At 36.4% G+C, this 19,381-nt stretch overlaps 4 protein-coding genes and 1 long non-coding RNA gene across 7 annotated transcripts; 2 read left to right on the forward strand and 3 right to left on the reverse strand.

Annotated features, from left to right (window-relative positions):
* Nucleotides 1-24: 24 nt before the first annotated feature.
* LOC127242936 (protein LIFEGUARD 2-like) lies at nucleotides 25-2,328 on the forward strand. 3 transcript variants are annotated; one of them, XM_051262690.1, is made up of 7 exons: nucleotides 25-207; nucleotides 301-473; nucleotides 569-647; nucleotides 730-980; nucleotides 1,085-1,198; nucleotides 1,707-1,864; nucleotides 1,942-2,328. In XM_051262690.1, the coding sequence occupies exons 4-7, from the start codon at nucleotides 731-733 to the stop codon at nucleotides 2,146-2,148; spliced, it is 729 nt and encodes a 242-aa protein (XP_051118647.1). In that variant the 5' UTR covers nucleotides 25-207; nucleotides 301-473; nucleotides 569-647; nucleotide 730; the 3' UTR covers nucleotides 2,149-2,328. The 3 variants fall into 3 exon arrangements, with proteins under 3 accessions (XP_051118647.1, XP_051118648.1, XP_051118649.1); XM_051262691.1 differs by having other exon boundaries at nucleotides 569-642; XM_051262692.1 differs by lacking the exon at nucleotides 569-647.
* Nucleotides 2,329-2,522: 194 nt separating this feature from the next.
* LOC127242934 (VAN3-binding protein-like) lies at nucleotides 2,523-5,314 on the reverse strand. The gene is made up of 6 exons (XM_051262687.1): nucleotides 4,849-5,314; nucleotides 4,638-4,760; nucleotides 3,415-3,835; nucleotides 3,041-3,318; nucleotides 2,907-2,964; nucleotides 2,523-2,830 (listed from the first exon to the last, which is right to left on the reverse strand). The coding sequence occupies exons 1-6, from the start codon at nucleotides 5,164-5,166 to the stop codon at nucleotides 2,616-2,618; spliced, it is 1,413 nt and encodes a 470-aa protein (XP_051118644.1). The 5' UTR covers nucleotides 5,167-5,314; the 3' UTR covers nucleotides 2,523-2,615.
* Nucleotides 5,315-6,534: 1,220 nt separating this feature from the next.
* LOC127242933 (serine/threonine-protein kinase Nek1-like) lies at nucleotides 6,535-11,694 on the reverse strand. Its single transcript, XM_051262685.1, has 17 exons — nucleotides 11,528-11,694; nucleotides 11,139-11,270; nucleotides 10,914-11,000; nucleotides 10,444-10,574; nucleotides 10,246-10,312; nucleotides 9,852-9,917; nucleotides 9,560-9,606; nucleotides 9,404-9,449; nucleotides 9,234-9,314; nucleotides 9,114-9,156; nucleotides 8,974-9,023; nucleotides 8,814-8,895; nucleotides 8,683-8,732; nucleotides 8,521-8,594; nucleotides 8,395-8,446; nucleotides 7,458-7,841; nucleotides 6,535-7,381 (listed from the first exon to the last, which is right to left on the reverse strand). The coding sequence occupies exons 4-17, from the start codon at nucleotides 10,530-10,532 to the stop codon at nucleotides 6,833-6,835; spliced, it is 1,680 nt and encodes a 559-aa protein (XP_051118642.1). The 5' UTR covers nucleotides 10,533-10,574; nucleotides 10,914-11,000; nucleotides 11,139-11,270; nucleotides 11,528-11,694; the 3' UTR covers nucleotides 6,535-6,832.
* A 4,126-nt stretch (nucleotides 11,695-15,820) lies between these two features.
* LOC127243124 (protein ANTAGONIST OF LIKE HETEROCHROMATIN PROTEIN 1) lies at nucleotides 15,821-17,907 on the forward strand. Its single transcript, XM_051262999.1, has 2 exons — nucleotides 15,821-16,113; nucleotides 16,763-17,907. The coding sequence occupies exons 1-2, from the start codon at nucleotides 15,921-15,923 to the stop codon at nucleotides 17,794-17,796; spliced, it is 1,227 nt and encodes a 408-aa protein (XP_051118956.1). The 5' UTR covers nucleotides 15,821-15,920; the 3' UTR covers nucleotides 17,797-17,907.
* A 1,000-nt stretch (nucleotides 17,908-18,907) lies between these two features.
* Nucleotides 18,908-19,381, reverse strand: LOC127243040 (uncharacterized). The gene is made up of 2 exons (XR_007836915.1): nucleotides 19,257-19,381; nucleotides 18,908-19,162 (listed from the first exon to the last, which is right to left on the reverse strand). It is a non-coding gene; the product is annotated as an uncharacterized LOC127243040 (long non-coding RNA).

Below are 19,381 nucleotides of genomic sequence, written 5' to 3' on the forward strand. Positions count from 1 at the left end.
CTGTTTGGATGGGATTTTGGGGAATGGTGGGGGCAGCCCAGCTGCAACCCCAGAAAGCCACGTAGCTCTTTCTTGTCTTCTTTTACGTTCTTTCTCTTCTACAATTTACAGTGCTGTCCGTGAACTGATGGGACGTTTAACGACGCCTGCCCTACGCGGTCCCGGGACCTTCCATCCTATTCAACTCCACGCCATTGATGATCAACGGTAAGACCTTGCTTCAACCTTTGAATGGTTAATTGAATCCTCCATGTTTATGGTAGAGATGAAACAGATCCTGTCTGTCTCTTTGAATTGCAGGCAAAGGAAGAGACTTTGCTGCTTAACTTCAAGTAATGGATTGTGTATGCTGTTCACCTCTCTTGATATGAAATTGCCTGTTGGAGAAGACATGGGAGGAGACTATGCCTTTTGATATTCGATAATTGGTAAGACTGATTGGAGCTGAAATGGGTTTCTTCAGACGCACGAAGGTAAAGCTCCTGAAAGTTACAGTATTTTTTTGAAGTTTTACATCGTAGTATAAAAGTTTGGTTTATTATTTTGTATTTTATCACGTTCGCTGTAGAGTCTGACAGGTCAATCTGGATAAGTCTAGAACTCGTTCGCTAGAAGTTCTTCCGTTCAAGAAAGTTCTTTTGAGTACAGTATAAGACATATCTCTCCGGTTTCATAATCCCCATCAACTCTTCCTTCTGCGGGCGTAAGTTGAAGTTAACTGTTTTTCAGGATGTGGAGTCAGGTTACCGGGAAAGATGATGTGGAGTCCGGCGGCAGGCTACTGTATCCGGCGATGCAAGAGAGGCCGGAGCTGCGATGGGCGTTTATCAGGAAAATCTATTCAATCGTTACCATCCAGTTGCTGCTCTCTATTGCTATTGCCGCCATTGTTGTCACTGTTCACCCTGTAAGGGATTTCTTCGCGACTTCCGGGGCTGGACTGGCGATTTACATTGTGCTCCTCATAACCCCCTTTGTCGGTAGGTTTCCTCATCGTCTTCGGCTATTCTAATTTTGTGATATGCTTGTTTGTTGTGGTTGGAAATCTGAAATTAGGTTTTTATCTTTGTGGTGGTATTTGCAGCTTTGTGCCCTCTGTATTACTATTATCAGAAACATCCTCTGAACTATTTCCTGCTTGGGTTGTTCACCGTGTCTCTTTCATTTGCAATTGGGTTGACCTGTGCCTACACAAGTGGTGAGTAATTCTACTCTGATTTTTTAGGGTTTGCGATAGTTTTTCAATTTCGTTTCATTCCCTATTTCCTAGCTCATTTATTGCGATGAAGTGGCTCTTTCTACTGTCCTTTTCCTTGATTTGTTTGGTTGTATTTCTAGTGTATATTGGAAGTAGTAAAACTTAAAATTTGTTTTTTTTCTACTGTATATTGGAAGTAGTAAAACTTAAAATTTGTTTTGTAACACATGTTTTGATTGAAAAATAAATCTGGCATTGCTGCTAATTTGGCCACTCAGATGTTGTTAGTTCATACTTGTATATGGTCTGTATGAATATATGTCATATATTATTACTATATATGTTGTATTTGTATTAAGTTATGTAAATTGTGTGCATTTTGATATTATATCGGGGGTTGTCTGTCACGACAGCTGCCTTTACACTAATTGTATCTTTCACTCTGAATTTTCTGATGATGAAGAGGAGCTGATTCTTGAAAATCCGTTTTACAAATTTTATTTCCCAGGAAAAGTGATTCTGGAGTCGGCCATCTTAACTGCTGTTGTGGTCTTGAGTCTTACTTTGTACACTTTCTGGGCTGCAAAGCGGGGCCATGACTTCAATTTCTTGGGGCCTTTCTTGTTTTGTGCCGTAATGGTTCTCATACTGTTTTCCCTAATTCAGGTACATAATATTGAAAGTTATATGAAAATGGTAAGGTGGATAAGCTATAGAATGCTGATCATATATTTCCATTGCAGATGTTTTTCCCTCTGGGTAAAATCAGTGTAATGATCTATGGAGGCTTGGCATCACTAGTATTCTCTGGCTACATACTTTATGACACGGATAATCTGATCAAGCGATACTCGTATGATGAGTATATTTGGGCTTCTGTTGCACTATATTTAGATATCATCAACCTGTTTCTATCTCTGTTAACCCTTTTCAGAGCTGCTGATAATTAGATGGCCAACCTCTTTCTTACTCTGTTAACCCTTTTCAGAGGTTCTGATAATTAGATAGAATATGGAAAATCCCACCTTTTCTTGTTTAAACATTATATGTGATGTAAGAGCAGGTGTATTCTAATTGCCTGCAGAACTTTTGTATTTAATTGTATTATTTATGTAATTTTGTGTTATGTATATTTACTTTTATTGCTCTGGGAATTGAAACTAGCAGAACATCCCTTGGATCTGTTGCAAGAATTATTCAGGTTTGCCATAATCTGATAATGGGGCCTTGATTGTTTCTCTTTCCACTAATCATATTTCCTGTGCTGCATTTGATTTCCTTGTTAATTTAAGGCTGCTATTGAATAAGCTGCAGATGCAGGAGATGAAACAAGAAGGCATTTCGATGAAATTGACAGAGAAGATAATAACTTGGTTTACATTGGTTTCTCTTAACAGGTTAAGTTGCTTTAGCTTAGCTATTTGCGATATCTTTTCTTCCTTTCAGATACAATGGAGAGAAGCCTTGAAACTCCCTGCGTCCACATGTCATACTCTTTCGTGTTTTTGCACTCAAATTCCACAACTCCACGATCTTCTGTCTTGAGCCCAAAATACCGTCTCTGCTCACCATCCTCCAGCAGATGTCTTCCAGGCCAGGCTGGTATGTCTTTGCAAACTTGTGATACCACATCTGAGTAGGAAACATGCATATATGTCACTTCCAATGAACTTCTAATATGACTATTTTATGTGACTGTAAATCTTACTTTTCTTCTTCTTGGTTATGGTATTTGCTGCATGCTTGCTCTTCATCTTTAGCATTACCTGTGGAACATGTGATGAGAATATGAAAGAAATTTTAAATTTGCATTTCCTGACAGTCTAAGCGGCCCCAACTTACATTTCCACTTCGATGAATATAAACAGATACTATCTTCCAGTGTAGTTCCCCTGTACGAGTTCTTTTAAGAAGTTCGTTGCCACGAGAAAGCATCTCTTGATTGCAGGCAGCAAGAAAGTTCTCTTCAGGAACTAATTCCTCACAGTAACTGCTAGAATTGTTACTGCCGTAGTTATTTCCTGTGCCTAAACTAAGCCCCCTTTCTATAGGGATAGCTGCTGCAACATTCCACACTTCTTTAAGTGTTCGGGCCTTCAATGTTGCAACGCCTCGTAGAGCTTGAAGTACAATAACATATGATGCTATAGCCTGTTAGTTTGTAAATCAATGCAAGAACTGAAAATGTAGAACTCTTTGTTTCTGTTAAAGTTCACCTGTGGCTGCAGCAGCAGTAAGTGTGGATATATCACTATGCGATCGAACATTGACTGCTGAGCTGATTGCAGACATGAGATGCTCGCGATCAGCTCCCATAGACTCGGCAGCCTCGACACACTGCGCAGCCACCAGTGTGGCTGCCGAAGCCACGGCCATATCTGTCTTGGCTGCATGTTCATCGTTTCCCTTTGCAGACGCCGCAGCCGTTGCAGCTGCTATTGCAGCAATGGCTGCAGCCACTCCTGCGACTGAAACAGCCGCATGGATCTGTGCATTCTGTGCTCTCGTTTCTTCTTTCTTCTTCTCCCTTCTCTCTTTTAACCACTTTCCGACAGTTTTGCCACTTGGTGTGCCCGCGCCTCCACCCCGGGGCGTCCCGGTAAGCAGGGGTTGCAGAGGATTGTTTGCTTGTAGATACTGAGGTATAATCTCATTGTGTTAGTTAGTGAAAATTAAATCTCTTCAACCATAGTAGCTTAAACATCTGATCATAGAAAACTCATAAATACACTTGTTTTTGTGCAGAGGGACCACACTGTTGAAAAGGTGAAAATTCATTGAAATAGAAATAGTTTGCAAGAGATTGATTAGGCTAAGGTCCTGCTGATGATTATACTGATTATAGTGCCTGTTGTGTAACAAGTCTTGGGTGAGAACATCAAGCTAAGTGTAGCTGTCAGTTAACATGGAAAAGAGTATATAGGTAAGTCTGACTCTGACATTATCTTTCATCTGCTCTGAGGAAATTAAATTTACTTGTGGCAGTTTGTGCAGTGAAGCTATTATATTATTTTTCATTAGAATGAGATAATTGAGAGATGCAATTTTGTATGTATTAAGAAAATTGAGTGTTCTCATGTACTTAGTGTGATTAAGTGATGAGGAAAGTCAAAAAGGGTGAGTTTTGGTGGGCTAAAGCACTTAGGGAAAGCTAAAATATCTACAGTGGCTGAAGCTTTACTTTCCACATCATTTGTTTCTGATAAACACTCTGTGAAAGATGAAGTAATGATTGTCATACTGTTTACCCCTTTTACTTTTAACATGACCCCATTATTGACCAATGATTCAGTGACCAGTACAGAAATGTGGAATTGCTTAGTAGGGCATTGTAAGCATATCTTCCATAGGAACAGTGCAAGAAATTCTTGAAAAACTAAAGGGGCAATGTAATTATATGTTGAGACTTGAACACCAGCTATCTTAATCTTAATCTTACCTTAACAACATCTTCATACTCCTGAGAAGGAGAGATTGGAGGGCTTTCAGATTCTTCAGGAAGACAGCCGTTCAGAGGGCCACTGCTGTGAGAAAGCCTCCCTGATGTCAGAGGTGAAATTTCCTACATTGTCAATTACACATTTCATGTCAAGAAATGCACTTTAAACAAATTGACAGATGGATTTCACTTTTTAAGTTCATCTACTTACAGATTGAGACATGATCCTTTCAAGGATCAGCTGAGATGTAGCAGAAGAAGCAAAGGTGAATGCATTTCCAGAAAGCTTTGCAGAGTCATCCTCATCTTCACCTGCTGCAGCATTTTCAGGTATTGTGGTGGCTTTAGGTTTTGCAGGAGGATTTTCTGCTGGTGCCACTGCTTTGGACATTTGAAGTGCTGCAGCACTCCATGATCTTGCCAAAAATTCCATCGGCCCTCTCGGGCTTTCTGGCAGCTGAATTTCTCCGGCCGCGCCGCCGTTCTCCTCCCACAGTAAGTCCATCTTGCCACTGTTTTTATTATACATGGTGGTGAGCTAAAAACTGATTGCAATTCTAGGTGAAGCAGATTGTTTTATATGTTGCTTTTGGGAAGTCTTTCTTTGCATGAGTCTTTGTGTCCTAGTAGCACATATATATATAGAGAGAGAGAGATATAGAGAGAGAGATAGAGAGAGAGAGAGACAGAGAGAGAGAGAGAGAGAGAGAAAGAGAGAGAGAGATTTGAATGAGGGTAGAGGCTAGTGAGTGATGTGGCCCCACCTGCTACACTTTAAAGCACTGCTGGTCTTCTTTTAGCCAATGTCTAGAGTAGACTGAGTACAGTGGGGCACCCTGCAATTCTTGCAGTTTGTCCTCCCCATTGGGATCTCCTCCAACAAGCAAACTTTGATCAGTCCACTGCTTTCCCCTTCACACCATGGCCAAACCCTTTTAGACCACTCCACCCCACCCCACCTTTGAATTCTTTTCTTTCACAGTTAAAGATGGATCCAAGAACTAAGTGTTGCATCTATTTCAAGAAACAGTGTGAGATGGTGCTGAGAATGGTGTGTGGGGGTGTGAATGTGATGGTTGTAAGGTTGTCCCCTTGGATGTTTTTGGTATTGGCAACATCAAATTTGGGACCAAACCTGCCTTCTCTCATCTGAACCCAACCAACCATACATTATAACCGAAGGCATGCCTATGCCTCTGCCTGTTCCTGCCTTGCGTGTTGTGACCTTGTCTTCTTCCTTATGACACCACTTTTTTCTTTATCTGATTTCACTAATTTGTCTCAGTAAATAATACTCCATCTGTCCCAAATATGGTGAACATTTGTTTCGGCCCGAGACGGCTTGAGATCAGCCTCATGATAACCTTATATTCTCTGAGGTTTTACTATGTGGAAACGCCCTTTAATGGAACTTTAGCTGTAGCAGGTCGTGACCAAGAAACCACCGGTTTTGTTTGGTGGCGGGGTATTTAGGTAGGCAGCATTAAATAGAATAATTTGATAATCAAATAATACGATGAGAGTAAAAAAAGTATATAATTATTTGAGTGGTGGGATAAAATGTGTGAAAGAAATTAAATATATTTTAATTATTTTTTAAAAAAATATATATATATATTTATTTGAGTAATGTGATGGTATAAATTGTGTGATAGAATAAAAAATATATATATTTATTTGAGTAATGTGATAGGATAAATTGTGTAATAGAAATTAAATATATTTAATTATCTTTTATTTTAAAAATGTTGCAGAATTTTTGAGACGGAGTAAATACTACTCCCTCCATATGTTCACTTTTCCATTTTCCTCCATCCACTTATTGGAAAAGAATTATACACTTATTTCACTAATATATTTTTAATTATTTACTAATTACACTAAATTCTCGTATCTACCGTAAAGCGGACATAATATCGGAAAATGAAGGGACTATATGGCAAAGGGATCAGCTTTCTATGTTTAAAGCATTTGGGCATTTGTTGTTAAAGATATGACCTTTATTCTCTTTGCCTAATTGCTTCAAGAGCTACCACAAGTCCTCTCCTTTCCCTTTCTGCATTCCTATCCCTCCAATTATTCTTATGCACTTATCCTTTTTATTGAAGTTTTGAAAAACAGGTTAAAAGTTGTTACTACACATCACAGGGTTGAGGGCAATTTGGTAAAATCCATTGTCGTCGTCATCAATGTCGTCAAGCTGTGTTCTCCTTGAAGCTCTTGCTCAGCCATATAGCAGTTTCCCTCGGGGAGACTTTCTCCGGCCCGAATGGCTTCAGCAGCACCTGCAGCTCCTCAAACCGATCCTGCTGCAGCAGCCGCGCGCTGAACTCGAGCAACCCTTCCAGGGCTTCCGCACGCTGTTGGTATGACGTAGTATCGAACCTGCCGCGGTGCCGGGAATCTGACGACGAACGCATCGAATCCGTAGGATTATGCCCCGACCACTCGCTTCCGTTGTTGCCCTGCTGCCCCGCAAAGGCTCTGTCTCGTATCTGAACCATACACTTGTCTCTTGTTGAGGTATAAGACGACTGTGAAGATATCAGGAAAAGATCGTCTGTGGAAGCAACAGGGAACTCGGCCATCTTGTCGATACGTGGACTGTTGACAGAAACATCGGGAGATCCGACTCCTCGAAGCAGTCCGGCAGCAATGGTCGTGTAATCGGGACGAGGAGGTGGAAGAGAGGCCCGGCGTGTTAGTTGGGGATGTCTTCTGGCCGGGGTATGCGACACCGGCAGCTGCAAAGAGACGATCGTGGACTTAACAAAGTTGGCTCTATTGACTTGAAAAAGATAGAGTTCGAAGTACCCGTACCAATTCGCGAGTTGAACCGGGGTTAGATATCCTCGATCCCGAGTATGTAGAAGTTATTCTGGAGTTTCTTACAGCGCCCAACAGTGCGGTGGTTTCTGGCCTTTTTACATCTCTGTCGTCGCCAACGCTTCTACCGGATAACTCGGACAATCCGGCCGTGGAGATTTGATTTCGTGATATACTAGGATTCATCACTCTGTCATTACCCGAAGCGAGCCTCTTGTCTATCTTTACACCTTCGGGTTCAAGGAATCTTGTCTTCTTGACATAATTTGCATCAGTTGTTGTAGAAGGTAATGTATGCCTTCTGGGGTTGTTGTTCCTCTCGAGATGAAGGCTAAGAACATACGGTCGAAGATGGGGATGCCCGAGCAAATCTGCAGCCTGGATGGTAAAAAAAAAATGAAAGAGGGAGCGAGGTAAATTGTTACATATAGCTTCTAAATCTAGCTATGGGAATACGGTGAGTTGAACTGTTAAACGAGCCAAGCGAGCTCAAATATCGGTTGTTCGAGCTCGAATTCAACTTGTTAATGATATAGGCTTGGCAGATCTCGTTAAGAATTCGAGCCAAAATAGTGGCTCGAGCTCGGCTCGTTAGGCTCAAATACAAGCTCGATCTCGGCTCGTTAGGCTCAAATACAAGCTCGAGCTTGGCTCGTAAGGCTAAGTTTGAGCTCGAGCTCGGCTTGAATTTTATACATATTCTATATATTTTTTAATATATAAATTAAATATATTATCTTAATATATAAATAATATAAATATATTATCGCTAATGAGCTCAATTGAGCTACTGGCGAACTGAAGTTCGCCTCGTTTATAAAAAAAGTAACTTTCGAGCTCAAGCTCGGCTCGTTTATCTCTATAGACAAGCCGAGTCGAGCTTGGCTTGTGAGCTACTCGATTCGTTTAACAGCTCTAATGGTGAGCGTACGCTGGGTCTGTGCTCGGGATTTCTTCGGATCATACTCTTGACAAGCCTGCGGCTGTATATAAGACAGAAAACACAAAGTTAGCAGCAACAGTGAAAATTGGTTGGATATGAATTCGAAAAACTCACAAGGGACTGGAATATATGGTCGGAAGGGGAGCCGTGATGGATTTATTTATTTTGTTGATCAATCCTTGGATGTCCTGTCGATAAAGGAGCAAATGAACGTCGAAAGAATTGTACCGAATGTATATATATATATGTCGACAGGTAAATATCATTCGGGCTTACAAAGGCTTTAAACGCGGGTTTGAGCGCAGCCATTTCGTGCATACAACATCCTGAATACAATACATCAAAGTTTTATGTACGGGTAAGGAAAGAAACGCGTAAATAGCAAGATTCGAGACTATGAGGATTACCTAAGGACCAGATGTCGGATTTGGAACCGTAAGGTATGTCAGCAAGAAGCTCGGGACACATGTAACTCGGCGTGCCAACAACCTGCAGCCGTATTAGATATACACGATTTTAAGATGAGGAAATCGGGAAAAAGTTGGAGCGTGAAGCTGATGTTCTTACAGAGGTAGCGAGTTCGTCGGAGGTCAGTACTTTAGCAAGACCAAAATCACCTGAAAATGGAAGAAGCTCGACGAATCAAATACCGGATGAATTGGTTGTTAGTATGCAAGAAAATTAAAGCTGTTGTACGAAATTGTTACCTAGACGTATGTCCTGATCTTTCGTGAGAAATATATTCGAACACTGAGAAAATTAAGGAATGAAACTATTGTTTAGATCTCGGTCAGCTAAATAATGCAGATTTAGTCATTTAGGCGTACCTTGACATCACGGTGAAGTATATGGTTGGCTTGCAAGCAGTCGAGGGCCAGCAACAGTTGAACTAACCATTTGCAAAGCTTCTGTTCATCGTTTAAGGCGTTGATGTAATCTAAGTATTGAAAAATGTAAATCTAGAACTTGTAAGAACTTGTAATAAACAGGCAACAACCTCCTCAGAAAAATGAACTCCATTCGCCTTTTTAATGGCTCCGGACCTACGGGAAAATGCTGAATTCAGAAATCTAAACTATTCGCCATTGTGTTCCCGAGTTTCAATAAGCATAAGATATGCAAGAGAAAGAATCTCGAGTAATTGGGAACTTACATGTCTCCCCCCTCGCAGTATCCGATCACAATGCATACAAAACAACCCTGAAACGAGCAACGGGAACATATTAAAATAAATTTGTAGTATAATATAAAAAAGAAAAACAATTATTGATTTCTGAATAGTAAAACTCTTTAGTAAAATGATTCAAATATAGTCGGTGTTAATTTTCACGTCAAATTCTAACCAAATAACACCCAAGTGTGGCCATAAAGTCGATCCCAAGCTTCCAATATCGTAGTTTACTATAAGCATAGAATTGCAAGAAATCATGTATCGTGGACATTACCTTTTCAATCCATGAATCTTTGTACTCCACAATGTATGGATTCTGGACTCTGGAAATAAGCTCCATCTGCAAGGAGAAGAATTCGACGTCTAATTAACAAAACACAACATACGAAATCATCAACCAAATCCTTGGCACCTTATGTCAATATTCCTCGAGGATTTTTTACTAAGTTATAAACAACAAATATTCGTTTAACTATGGAGTAGTCATTCTTCTAACACTCCTCGAGTAAAACAAGACATTGAAACCTAATTGAAAACATATGTCAAGTCCGGAAATCGAACCACAAAAAGAACTTCCATTTTTCCTAAATTGTGCATATTTTTAGACAACAGCTTAGTTAGTTAAACTGATCAACCTACAAAGCGAAAAATGCAAATTAAGTAGTGACCTCTTGGTGGGCAGATCTTCGAGTTCTATCAGTTTGTCGGGCAAGTCGAATCTTTTTCAGCACATACCTTTTAGTTTAGGATTAAAAACGAAACCAATAAGTCGGCCATCAGACACAAAACTTGAAACAGTGTTAACTACAAATAATCAACATGCATAAGCATTCTATGAAGAAACAAAAGCTGTTCGAATCCCTTACTTCTTCATCTTTTCGTGTTTATGCCGGACGAGCAGGGCAGAACCAAAAGATCCTTTACCAATCTGCTCCAACACCTCATAATTCTCCATTTTACTACACTTTCATCAACTATCTTGGTCCAAACACACCACCTGAGGACACCAATCAAACGAAACTGCTTTGGATTATGTTTAGTTATCTAATTTCAGATAAAGAACAGATAGAAAATTAGAAATATAAAACATCCCCAAAATACATTGCAGAGCTGCCATGGAATAATGCCTAATATGGAACAGCATGTCCAGAGCACAAGAGAAATAGAACAATCAAGGACAAGCATAATAAAGTTGAAATTTCATTAGATGCAAAAAAAACAGGACAAACTTTAACTTCATCTAAACATCATCGTGTTAAAGAAGCTTAAATCAATTGCAGCAATGGAATTCAATGGATATGTTAACAGAGAGGTCGAATTTCCCCTTCAAACAAACCTTCAACTCTTCGAAAGGCAAAATTAAGATGTCTCTTCACAACTCAGGCAACCACAAGATGAAGACAGCACACCATTTTGGTTTCCCCTAATTAAAAAAATTCACCAACCCTAATTATGATTCCATTCCACCATTGCCAAATCCTAACAAGTAAGTTAAGCTTTTGCACAGTAATACTGCAAATCGTTGAAAATAATCCGAAAATCAAACAAAAACTCGTCTTACCTTCAACAGAAGACGAAATGCAGATAGAACCTTTCCCCATTCTTCGCGAGTGCAAATTTATTAAGCCTTCAGGAGGAGGATGCGAATGCAGGCATACGAGGTCAACATACTAGCAGCAACAAATTGAAAATTCTGCGAGGTTCGAGTCTAATCACAAAAAATACTAAACAACAAAGAATAAAGCAAATACGGCAGACAACGCATGAGAATGTCGTCGTTCCGACCACCACACGGAAAAAAGAAAAGGAAATGCACTCCACTTCTTCGTATCAGAGAATTAATACACAAATATATTACATACATTATACATATATATATATATATATTGATATTGATATTGGTATGTGAATTAAACAAAGTGAAGTAGAAAAAGTAGGAGTCAACAGTACCTGAATTGCTTGCGTGTTGGGGCGAGAGGTTGCGGAAAACGACAGGATAGTCCGAGCATCATATATGTATATATGTATTGTAGAGAGAGAGAGAGAGATTTGTAGTAGTAATTTGTAGAGAGAAAGAGAGAGATAAGAAAGAGTTGTGGTAGGGCAGTAGCCAATGATGATCCTCAAATCAGACTGCAAATCTTTTCATCAGCATTCACCACTGCACATCAAACAACATCAGCCAGCCCACTGATGGATAGGGGGTGTTTATTTTGGGGTCCGGATTTGTTTTTGTTGGAATTTGATAATAAATTTTTTTAATTGAAATAGTTATAGGTTGATAATAAAAAATTTGGAAAAAATCAATTTTGGTATCAGTATGACCATTTCAATATAAAAAATTCATCAATTTTAGTTTTAATATAAACAATTTCAATCGATTTTGGTCTCATTATTAAAAAACTAAAGGAAATTGCTAACGTTGCGGCAGCTTACCTGGAAACCATATGTACAATTATACATTGTCATGTTGTTACATGGTCTATACGTAATCACGTTGTTACTATATTTCAGTGTATAATTATTTGATCGTGTTGTTACATAGTTATGTATAATTCTACAGCCGTGTACCTTTTTGTTTCGGTCTATTTTTTTTTTTGTTATATTTTTAAATTTTTTTTTTAATTTAGAATAGTTGATATAGTTAAAATGAGAAAAAAATCAATAACAATTATAATATAATTAAAATGTTTAATTTAAATATAATATTTATCGAGTATATTTTTTTGGAATATTTTGTCTAAAATTCTATTATTTACCAAAATAATTTCTTTTACAAACATCCAATTGTTGTATGTTTGTAAGAGGAAATTTTTTTATGAATAATAGAATTTTAGACAAACCTTTCAAAAGAATATATTTTATAAATTTTAATTATATTATAATTATTATTGATTTTGTCAATTTTAACTATATCAACTATTTTAAATTCAAAATAAATTTTTTTAAAAAATATAAAAATAAAATAAAATTTTAGACTAAAACAGAAATGTACACGGCCGTGTAAAATTATACATAGCCGTGTAACAACATGATAATGTATAATTATACGCTGAAATATACATGGTCGTATATAATTGTACATGACCGTGTACTTTTCAGGTCAGCTGTCACGCCACCTCCGACATGTCCACGTCAGCAATTTCCGTTAATTTTTTAATGGTGAAATGAAAATTGATTGAAATTATTTATATTGAGATTAAAATTGATGAATTTTTATATTGTGACCAAAATTGATTTTTTCTCTAAAAATTTTGAAGGGTGTGTTCGTTGGAGGGTTTGGATCTTGAGTTGGGATAGTGGTAGGATGAGATGATATAAATAGAGGTTGATGTGATGTTTTAAATTTAAAATTAATTTTTAGTACTTCTTCTGTCCTACTTAATTTATCCATTATTTCTATTTTCGTCCGTCCCACTTCATTTGTCTTTTTTTAAAAAAAAAATACAATTACACACTTTAATCACATTTTAAAATTCATAATTTATATTTTTTTAATTTTAATTAAATTAGTTAGTCATCTTAATCTTAATATAATAATATTTTTATTAAATTATAATTATTTTCACTAATATATTTTTTAATTACTTATTAATTACACAATACTTAAAACTCCGTGTCTAATATAAAGGAAACAAATTAGGAGGGAGTTTAACATAAAAAATGAAAATTGAATGTTTGATTTGATATTTTTTAAGAAAAAAAAATTGATAAATTATGAAAAAATTTTATTTGATGTTTTTGAAATAGTTACATATTTTTACCTAAAATAGAAATGTATAAATATGTAAGAAAAAAAAAAGTACTAAATAAAAAATTAGTTATATATTTAAAATATATATATAAATAGTCTAATGATTTTTTTTGTTTTCAATAAAAATTAATCCTATTAAAAATAATTATTTAATAAAAACAAGGTGTATTTCTTTTCTAAAAATTTTCCTCCCCATTTGTGACACCACAGTTAAAAGTCACACAAAATCGGGTGTATCGGAATCGTATATTAGCGCTTTAGAGTTCTTTCAGTATGACTCTCGAAAAAAAAAAGTACACATTATTGACATTAGTAGTCTATTCAATTAATTTAATCTTCATTCAGTATTGGATGACCTAGCACCGGCCCAACTCCGGGGTATCATATTCTCCTCCACTTAAAAATGCAACGTCCACATTGCACCGCAAATATCTGTCAACTTCTAGGTCCCTTAAACAGTTAGGGTAACGATGGTCTGTTGCTAGTCGGCTATGATACCAATAAATGTAACACCTTATATAATAACAATCTTGAAGTGTTACACGGTAACATCAGAACAACAACACCGCACAAAAACACGATGTGTCCTAATGCTAATGGTAAAACATAATAAAGAGTGTAAAATTTTTTATTTACATTAAAACATGCAACTTTAAAATCTCATTACATAAATTTAAAATTCTCAAAGTATCTGAAAAGTGAGTGTGTCACACTGGATTTGAAAAATATTCAATCTAAAAAATTCATGAATGTTCAATATAAGTCTCACCCCAATGATTCATAAATCAAAATTTATCACGCCACATTATAATCATAAAAAAGCCAAAGCATACTTAGGGTGTGTTTGTTTGGGGATTAGATTTTAAATACATTATTTATTCTATTTTTCTCCTTAAAAATATCAAATCAAACATTTATTTTTTATATTATATAAAAAATCAATTTTACATTCAAAACATCACATCAACACCTATTTATATCACATCATACAACTATTCAAATTCAAAATTTTTACTATTCAAATCTCAACTCAAAATTCAAACCCCCAAACAAACACACCCTTAGTACCGGCATCCATAAATTCATAGATGTTGGTCTAACATCGGCGCAACTCTGTCTCTATCAATCAAGTGGCCTAACGCCAACTCGTCAATGTATATGAGTTGATCTAGCACCGACCTAACTTATTCTCAATCGGTATGATGGCTTAGCACCAGCACATCAATACACAGGAGTTAGTCTAACACTGGCCCAACACACTTTCAATCAATTGGATGATTTAGCACCGATTCATCAATACATATAAGTCGGTTTAGCACGGATCAACCATTCATCTCATTAGCTAACCTAGCACCGCCTTTGCTAATTTGCAAATCAACAATCACACATATTATAACACATAATCATATATGCACAAAATCATTTTGAAAGAAATCCCAACTTATATAAATTCGTCATACATAAACAATATGTTCATCATGTTCTCATATCACTTCATGATATAAATTTTATTCTTATAATATATCAATCAAACAATAATCAAATGACCATCGGACATACGATGTTTAACCTCTTACCTTACTTAGAGAAAGCAAATTGGTTCAACATCAACTGACTTGTGGGACTTCTCCTGATCACCAAATACATCAATCAACTTACTCAAATTTAATGTAAATCTTATAAAATTCACTATAAATTAATTGGAAGCTCAAACATTATGAAATCAGTGTCGAATCAAAACTAACATTCTTAAATTTTAGTTTAAAAGACCAAAAATTCGATTAATAATTTGAATTACATCCAAAATATCATCTTAACTAAAACAATCAGTTCGATTCAGAAAAAACAAAACAAATTTCTTGTAAAAATCACTAATTTATTTTACTCTCAAATAAAACAAATATGATTTCTCTAATTAAATGTAAGACGTATATCTATATTTTCAATTAAACAAAAATATTAAAATAATATCCAAAAAAGAACACAAATTTATATAATTTAGAAAACTTCTATAAAATTTTCTACATATTTTTTTTAAAATATTAATATACATATTTTCATTATTTTTATACTTAAAGACAACTCTTTATGCCTTTTATAAAAAAATTTATTAAGAACCAATACACAGAACAAATACACCATTTATATAATCATTAAACCCATTTAATCCAATTCAATTCCTAATATTTTTAGAAACAAAATGATAAATCAAGTACTACAGTCGTATATTTCATATCACTTTAAAAAAAATAAAAAAATAAAAAAATTACATATTTTAATTTATTTTAAAAATTTTAGTTTATAATTTTTCTATTTTTTTTTTAATTAAACATATTAGTTATGTAATTTTTAATATATAAATTTTATATTATAAAATAAATAATTTTATCATATATTTTAATTATTTATTAATTATATTTATTTTAATTTTTTTTTTATCTAACATTAATCCGGCCTCTAATTATGGAAAATGGAGGCAAGTTAAAGTGCGGCGGAAGAGAGTCGAGTCGACAAACTCAGTCACTCAGATTCAGAGCAATTGCAATTACAGGATTCTTCTTTCTTCTTCTTCTTCTTCTTCTTTGGTGGATGGCCATGGCTCCTCCCAAGAAGCTTCCCAAATTGATGAAGAACAAGGATGCCAAGAAGAACACCAACATCAAGATCAAGATCAAGAAGAAAACCAAGACCGCCATTACCAAGACCACCCTTCCTGTCGATAATACCGCCGTCGATTCCGAATGGTGGGAGATTTTCTGGAACAAAAACTCCCCTAACTTAGGTCTCTCTCTCCTTCCCCCTTTCTTCTAATCGCTCGATTTTGAAATTTTGCTGCTGCAATTTTGATCCATTATGAACAGAACAGAACACCTTCACTCAGATTTACTGATTTCGCGTTTTAGGTTTTCTGCGTTGCTTTTGATTTCTATGGAATTAGGGCTACCATTATTGCGCATTGCTTCGATTGTACTGTTGTAGAAACCTTTCATTCAATTTATTTAATGTTTTGTTGGAGCTGTGTAGATAGATGAATTATGGAAGAGATGAATTCTCCTCACGAAGCGACGAATTACTGATCAAAATTTAGGGTTTTTTGGATCCATTGAATTCTTCAAATTAGGCTTCTTCAATTTGGAACTTGTCGTAGAGTTTATCACTGGAAATTGATATTTTGATCTTTTGATACACAATTGATTTCACTCTTAGGGCATTTGTATTTGTTTCAGCAGTTTTAAAAGCCTCCATTGATGTGCAGGAAGGTTTCAAGAATTTCTGATTTCTTCTTAAATTTGAAATTTGTTGTTTGAGTTTACTCACTGGAAAATTATATTTTGATCTTTTGATCCACAATTGGTTTCTGATTGAAAATTATGGCTTCACTCTTAGGGCATTGTATTTGTTTCAGCTGTTTCTGTGTTGTTCTTCTGCAGTTTCGAAAACCGCCATTGATGAGGAAGAAGGTTTCAAGCATTTCTTCCGGGTTTCGAAGAAAACTTTCGAGTACATTTGCTCACTAGTACGAGAAGATCTCATATCGCGGCCGCCATCAGGGCTGATCAACATCGAGGGACGCCTCCTGAGCGTCGAAAAGCAAGTCGCCATTGCTTTAAGAAGATTAGCTTCCGGCGAATCGCAAGTTTCTGTCGGAGCGTCTTTCGGCGTCGGCCAATCGACCGTTTCGCAGGTGACTTGGAGGTTCATCGAAGCCATGGAAGAACGATCGAGGCACCATCTCAAATGGCCGAGCTCCGATCGACTGCAGCAGATCAAATCCGGGTTCGAAACGCTGTCGGGATTGCCCAATTGCTGTGGCGCGATTGACGCGACCCACATAGTCATGACGCTTCCCGCTGTCCAAACCTCCGACGACTGGTGCGACCAAAAGAACAACTACAGCATGTTCGTGCAGGGCGTCGTCGACTTCGAAACGCGGTTTCTCGACATCGTTACAGGCTGGCCGGGAGGAATGCCAATATCCCGGCTTCTGAAATGTTCGGGATTCTACAAACTCTGCGAAAGTGGCGGACGGCTAAACGGGAACGCAGCGATTTCGAACGACGGCGAGGCGATTAGAGAGTACATTGTGGGCGGGGCGAGCTACCCGCTTCTGCCGTGGCTTATAACTCCGCGGGACGGCGGCGAATCGTCGTCGTCGGTGACGTCCCCTCGGCTGAATGAAATGATCGAAACGGCGAGATCGACGGCGGCGAAGGCGTTTTCGCAGTTGAAGGGGGCGTGGCGGATTCTTAACAAAGTGATGTGGCGACCGGACAAGCGGAAGCTTCCGAGCATCGTTTTAGTATGTTGTCTGCTTCATAACATTGTAATCGACTGTGGCGACTGCCTGCATTCGAGCGTGGCGTTGTCTGGACATCACGACGGCGATTACAAAGCGCACGTTTGTAAGCAAGTCGACCCCGACGGGCGGAATGCCCGCGAGGTTTTGGCGAGGAGTTTGTCTTGAGGATCATCCGTAGGTAAGTTTGATTTGATTAATGTTGATTTGGGTAGACGATTGGTAATTGGAGTTGATCTTCTTCTTCATCATCTTGAATTTGAAGCTATCTTTTGTTCATATTGTCAATTACCTTTGTGATGAATATACATTGGCAAAATTGCTCATAATTTGTCCGTGGTTTCGAAATTTTGGGTAAATTTTTTTATACTTTAAACTCTGCATTATATTTCCTTATCCTTTAAAAAAATATTAGAAGGAAACTTCTTATGCATAAATGTAGAGGGAATTTAAGGTCATGCAGTTTTAAAAATAAAAAGAAGATTTACACTGGGTTTCAAAATTATTTCATCCAGATTAATTATGTCATTTTGTTTGGATTCAAAAATTTATTTAAGAATTTGATAAAAAATAATACTCCTTCCCTCCCATAATAAGTATTTATTTACTTTTGTATGTTGATCATTGGATGTTAATTATATGTCAAAACGTATTACAAATCTAAGGAAAAATTGCAAAAATATTTTTATTAGTGTCTTATAATACTAATATAATGACATTTGTATAAAAAATTATACAAATATTTTTAACATTAAGTACAATGACGCAAAAGGTAAATGGATACTTTGTTATGGTACGGAGGGAATATAATAAATAGAATACTGTAGACACAAGGGTGTAATTAGTAGATAATTAAGAATGTATTAGTGAAAATAATTATCCTATAATATAAATAATTAAAAATTAAGATTAAGATAACTGATTAGTTTAACTAAAATTTTTAAAAAAAATTAAAAAATTTAAAATAAGATTAAAATGGGTAATCATTTTCCAAAAAAAGAAAGTGACATGGAAACGTGGGACGGACAGAAAGAGCTCACTGGCCGACCTTGACCCTTGTTATTTTGAGGTCATATCTAATATTCAACTTGGACATGGTATGTGGGACGAAGAGAATAATAAATTGGTTATTATATTAAAGTAAAAATAATAAAATGTTGTTAAATAAAATTGTTTAAAAAAAAATAAAAATTGGCATAATTAAACGGAGTGTATAAATAGTCTATAGAATAGTTATTATGAGTGATCTCGTTATAAAACGAATATTAACACAATAAAATACAGTCTATTCAAAATATGATTTGATTCATCTCAGCATAAAATATTATTTAAAAAAAAAATTGTTGCTTCTAAGGCCTGGGACAGTCATTACAGACACAAAAAGGGCCAACAAATCCAACATTTTCAATACACTGAACAGTGGTATTTTCCCCAAATTTTAATTTGCAGAAAGCAGAGCAGTCATCAGTACTGCCTCTCACACACAAGATTTCTGGGTGTATTTCATAGCACTCTTGCTGCTGCCCAAACCCCACTGCAACCCCAAAAAAAAAAAAAAAAAAAGAATTTAAAAGGGATGAAAGGAAAAAAAAAAGAAAAAAAAGAGACAAGAATTTCTCAGTTCTTACCAGGTAAAATAGCCAAAACCAGAACTAAATAGAAACCTGCCATTGTTACATAGAGAGAAAAATAGAAATAGATGATGATGGTGAAGAAGATGAAATTTGGGATATTCCCTAATGAGTCTTTTAAT

The sequence above is a fragment of the Andrographis paniculata genome, unplaced genomic scaffold (genome assembly GCF_009805555.1).
Source record: "Andrographis paniculata isolate CXL003 unplaced genomic scaffold, ASM980555v1 Contig89END, whole genome shotgun sequence".
NCBI lineage: Eukaryota > Viridiplantae > Streptophyta > Magnoliopsida > Lamiales > Acanthaceae > Andrographis > Andrographis paniculata.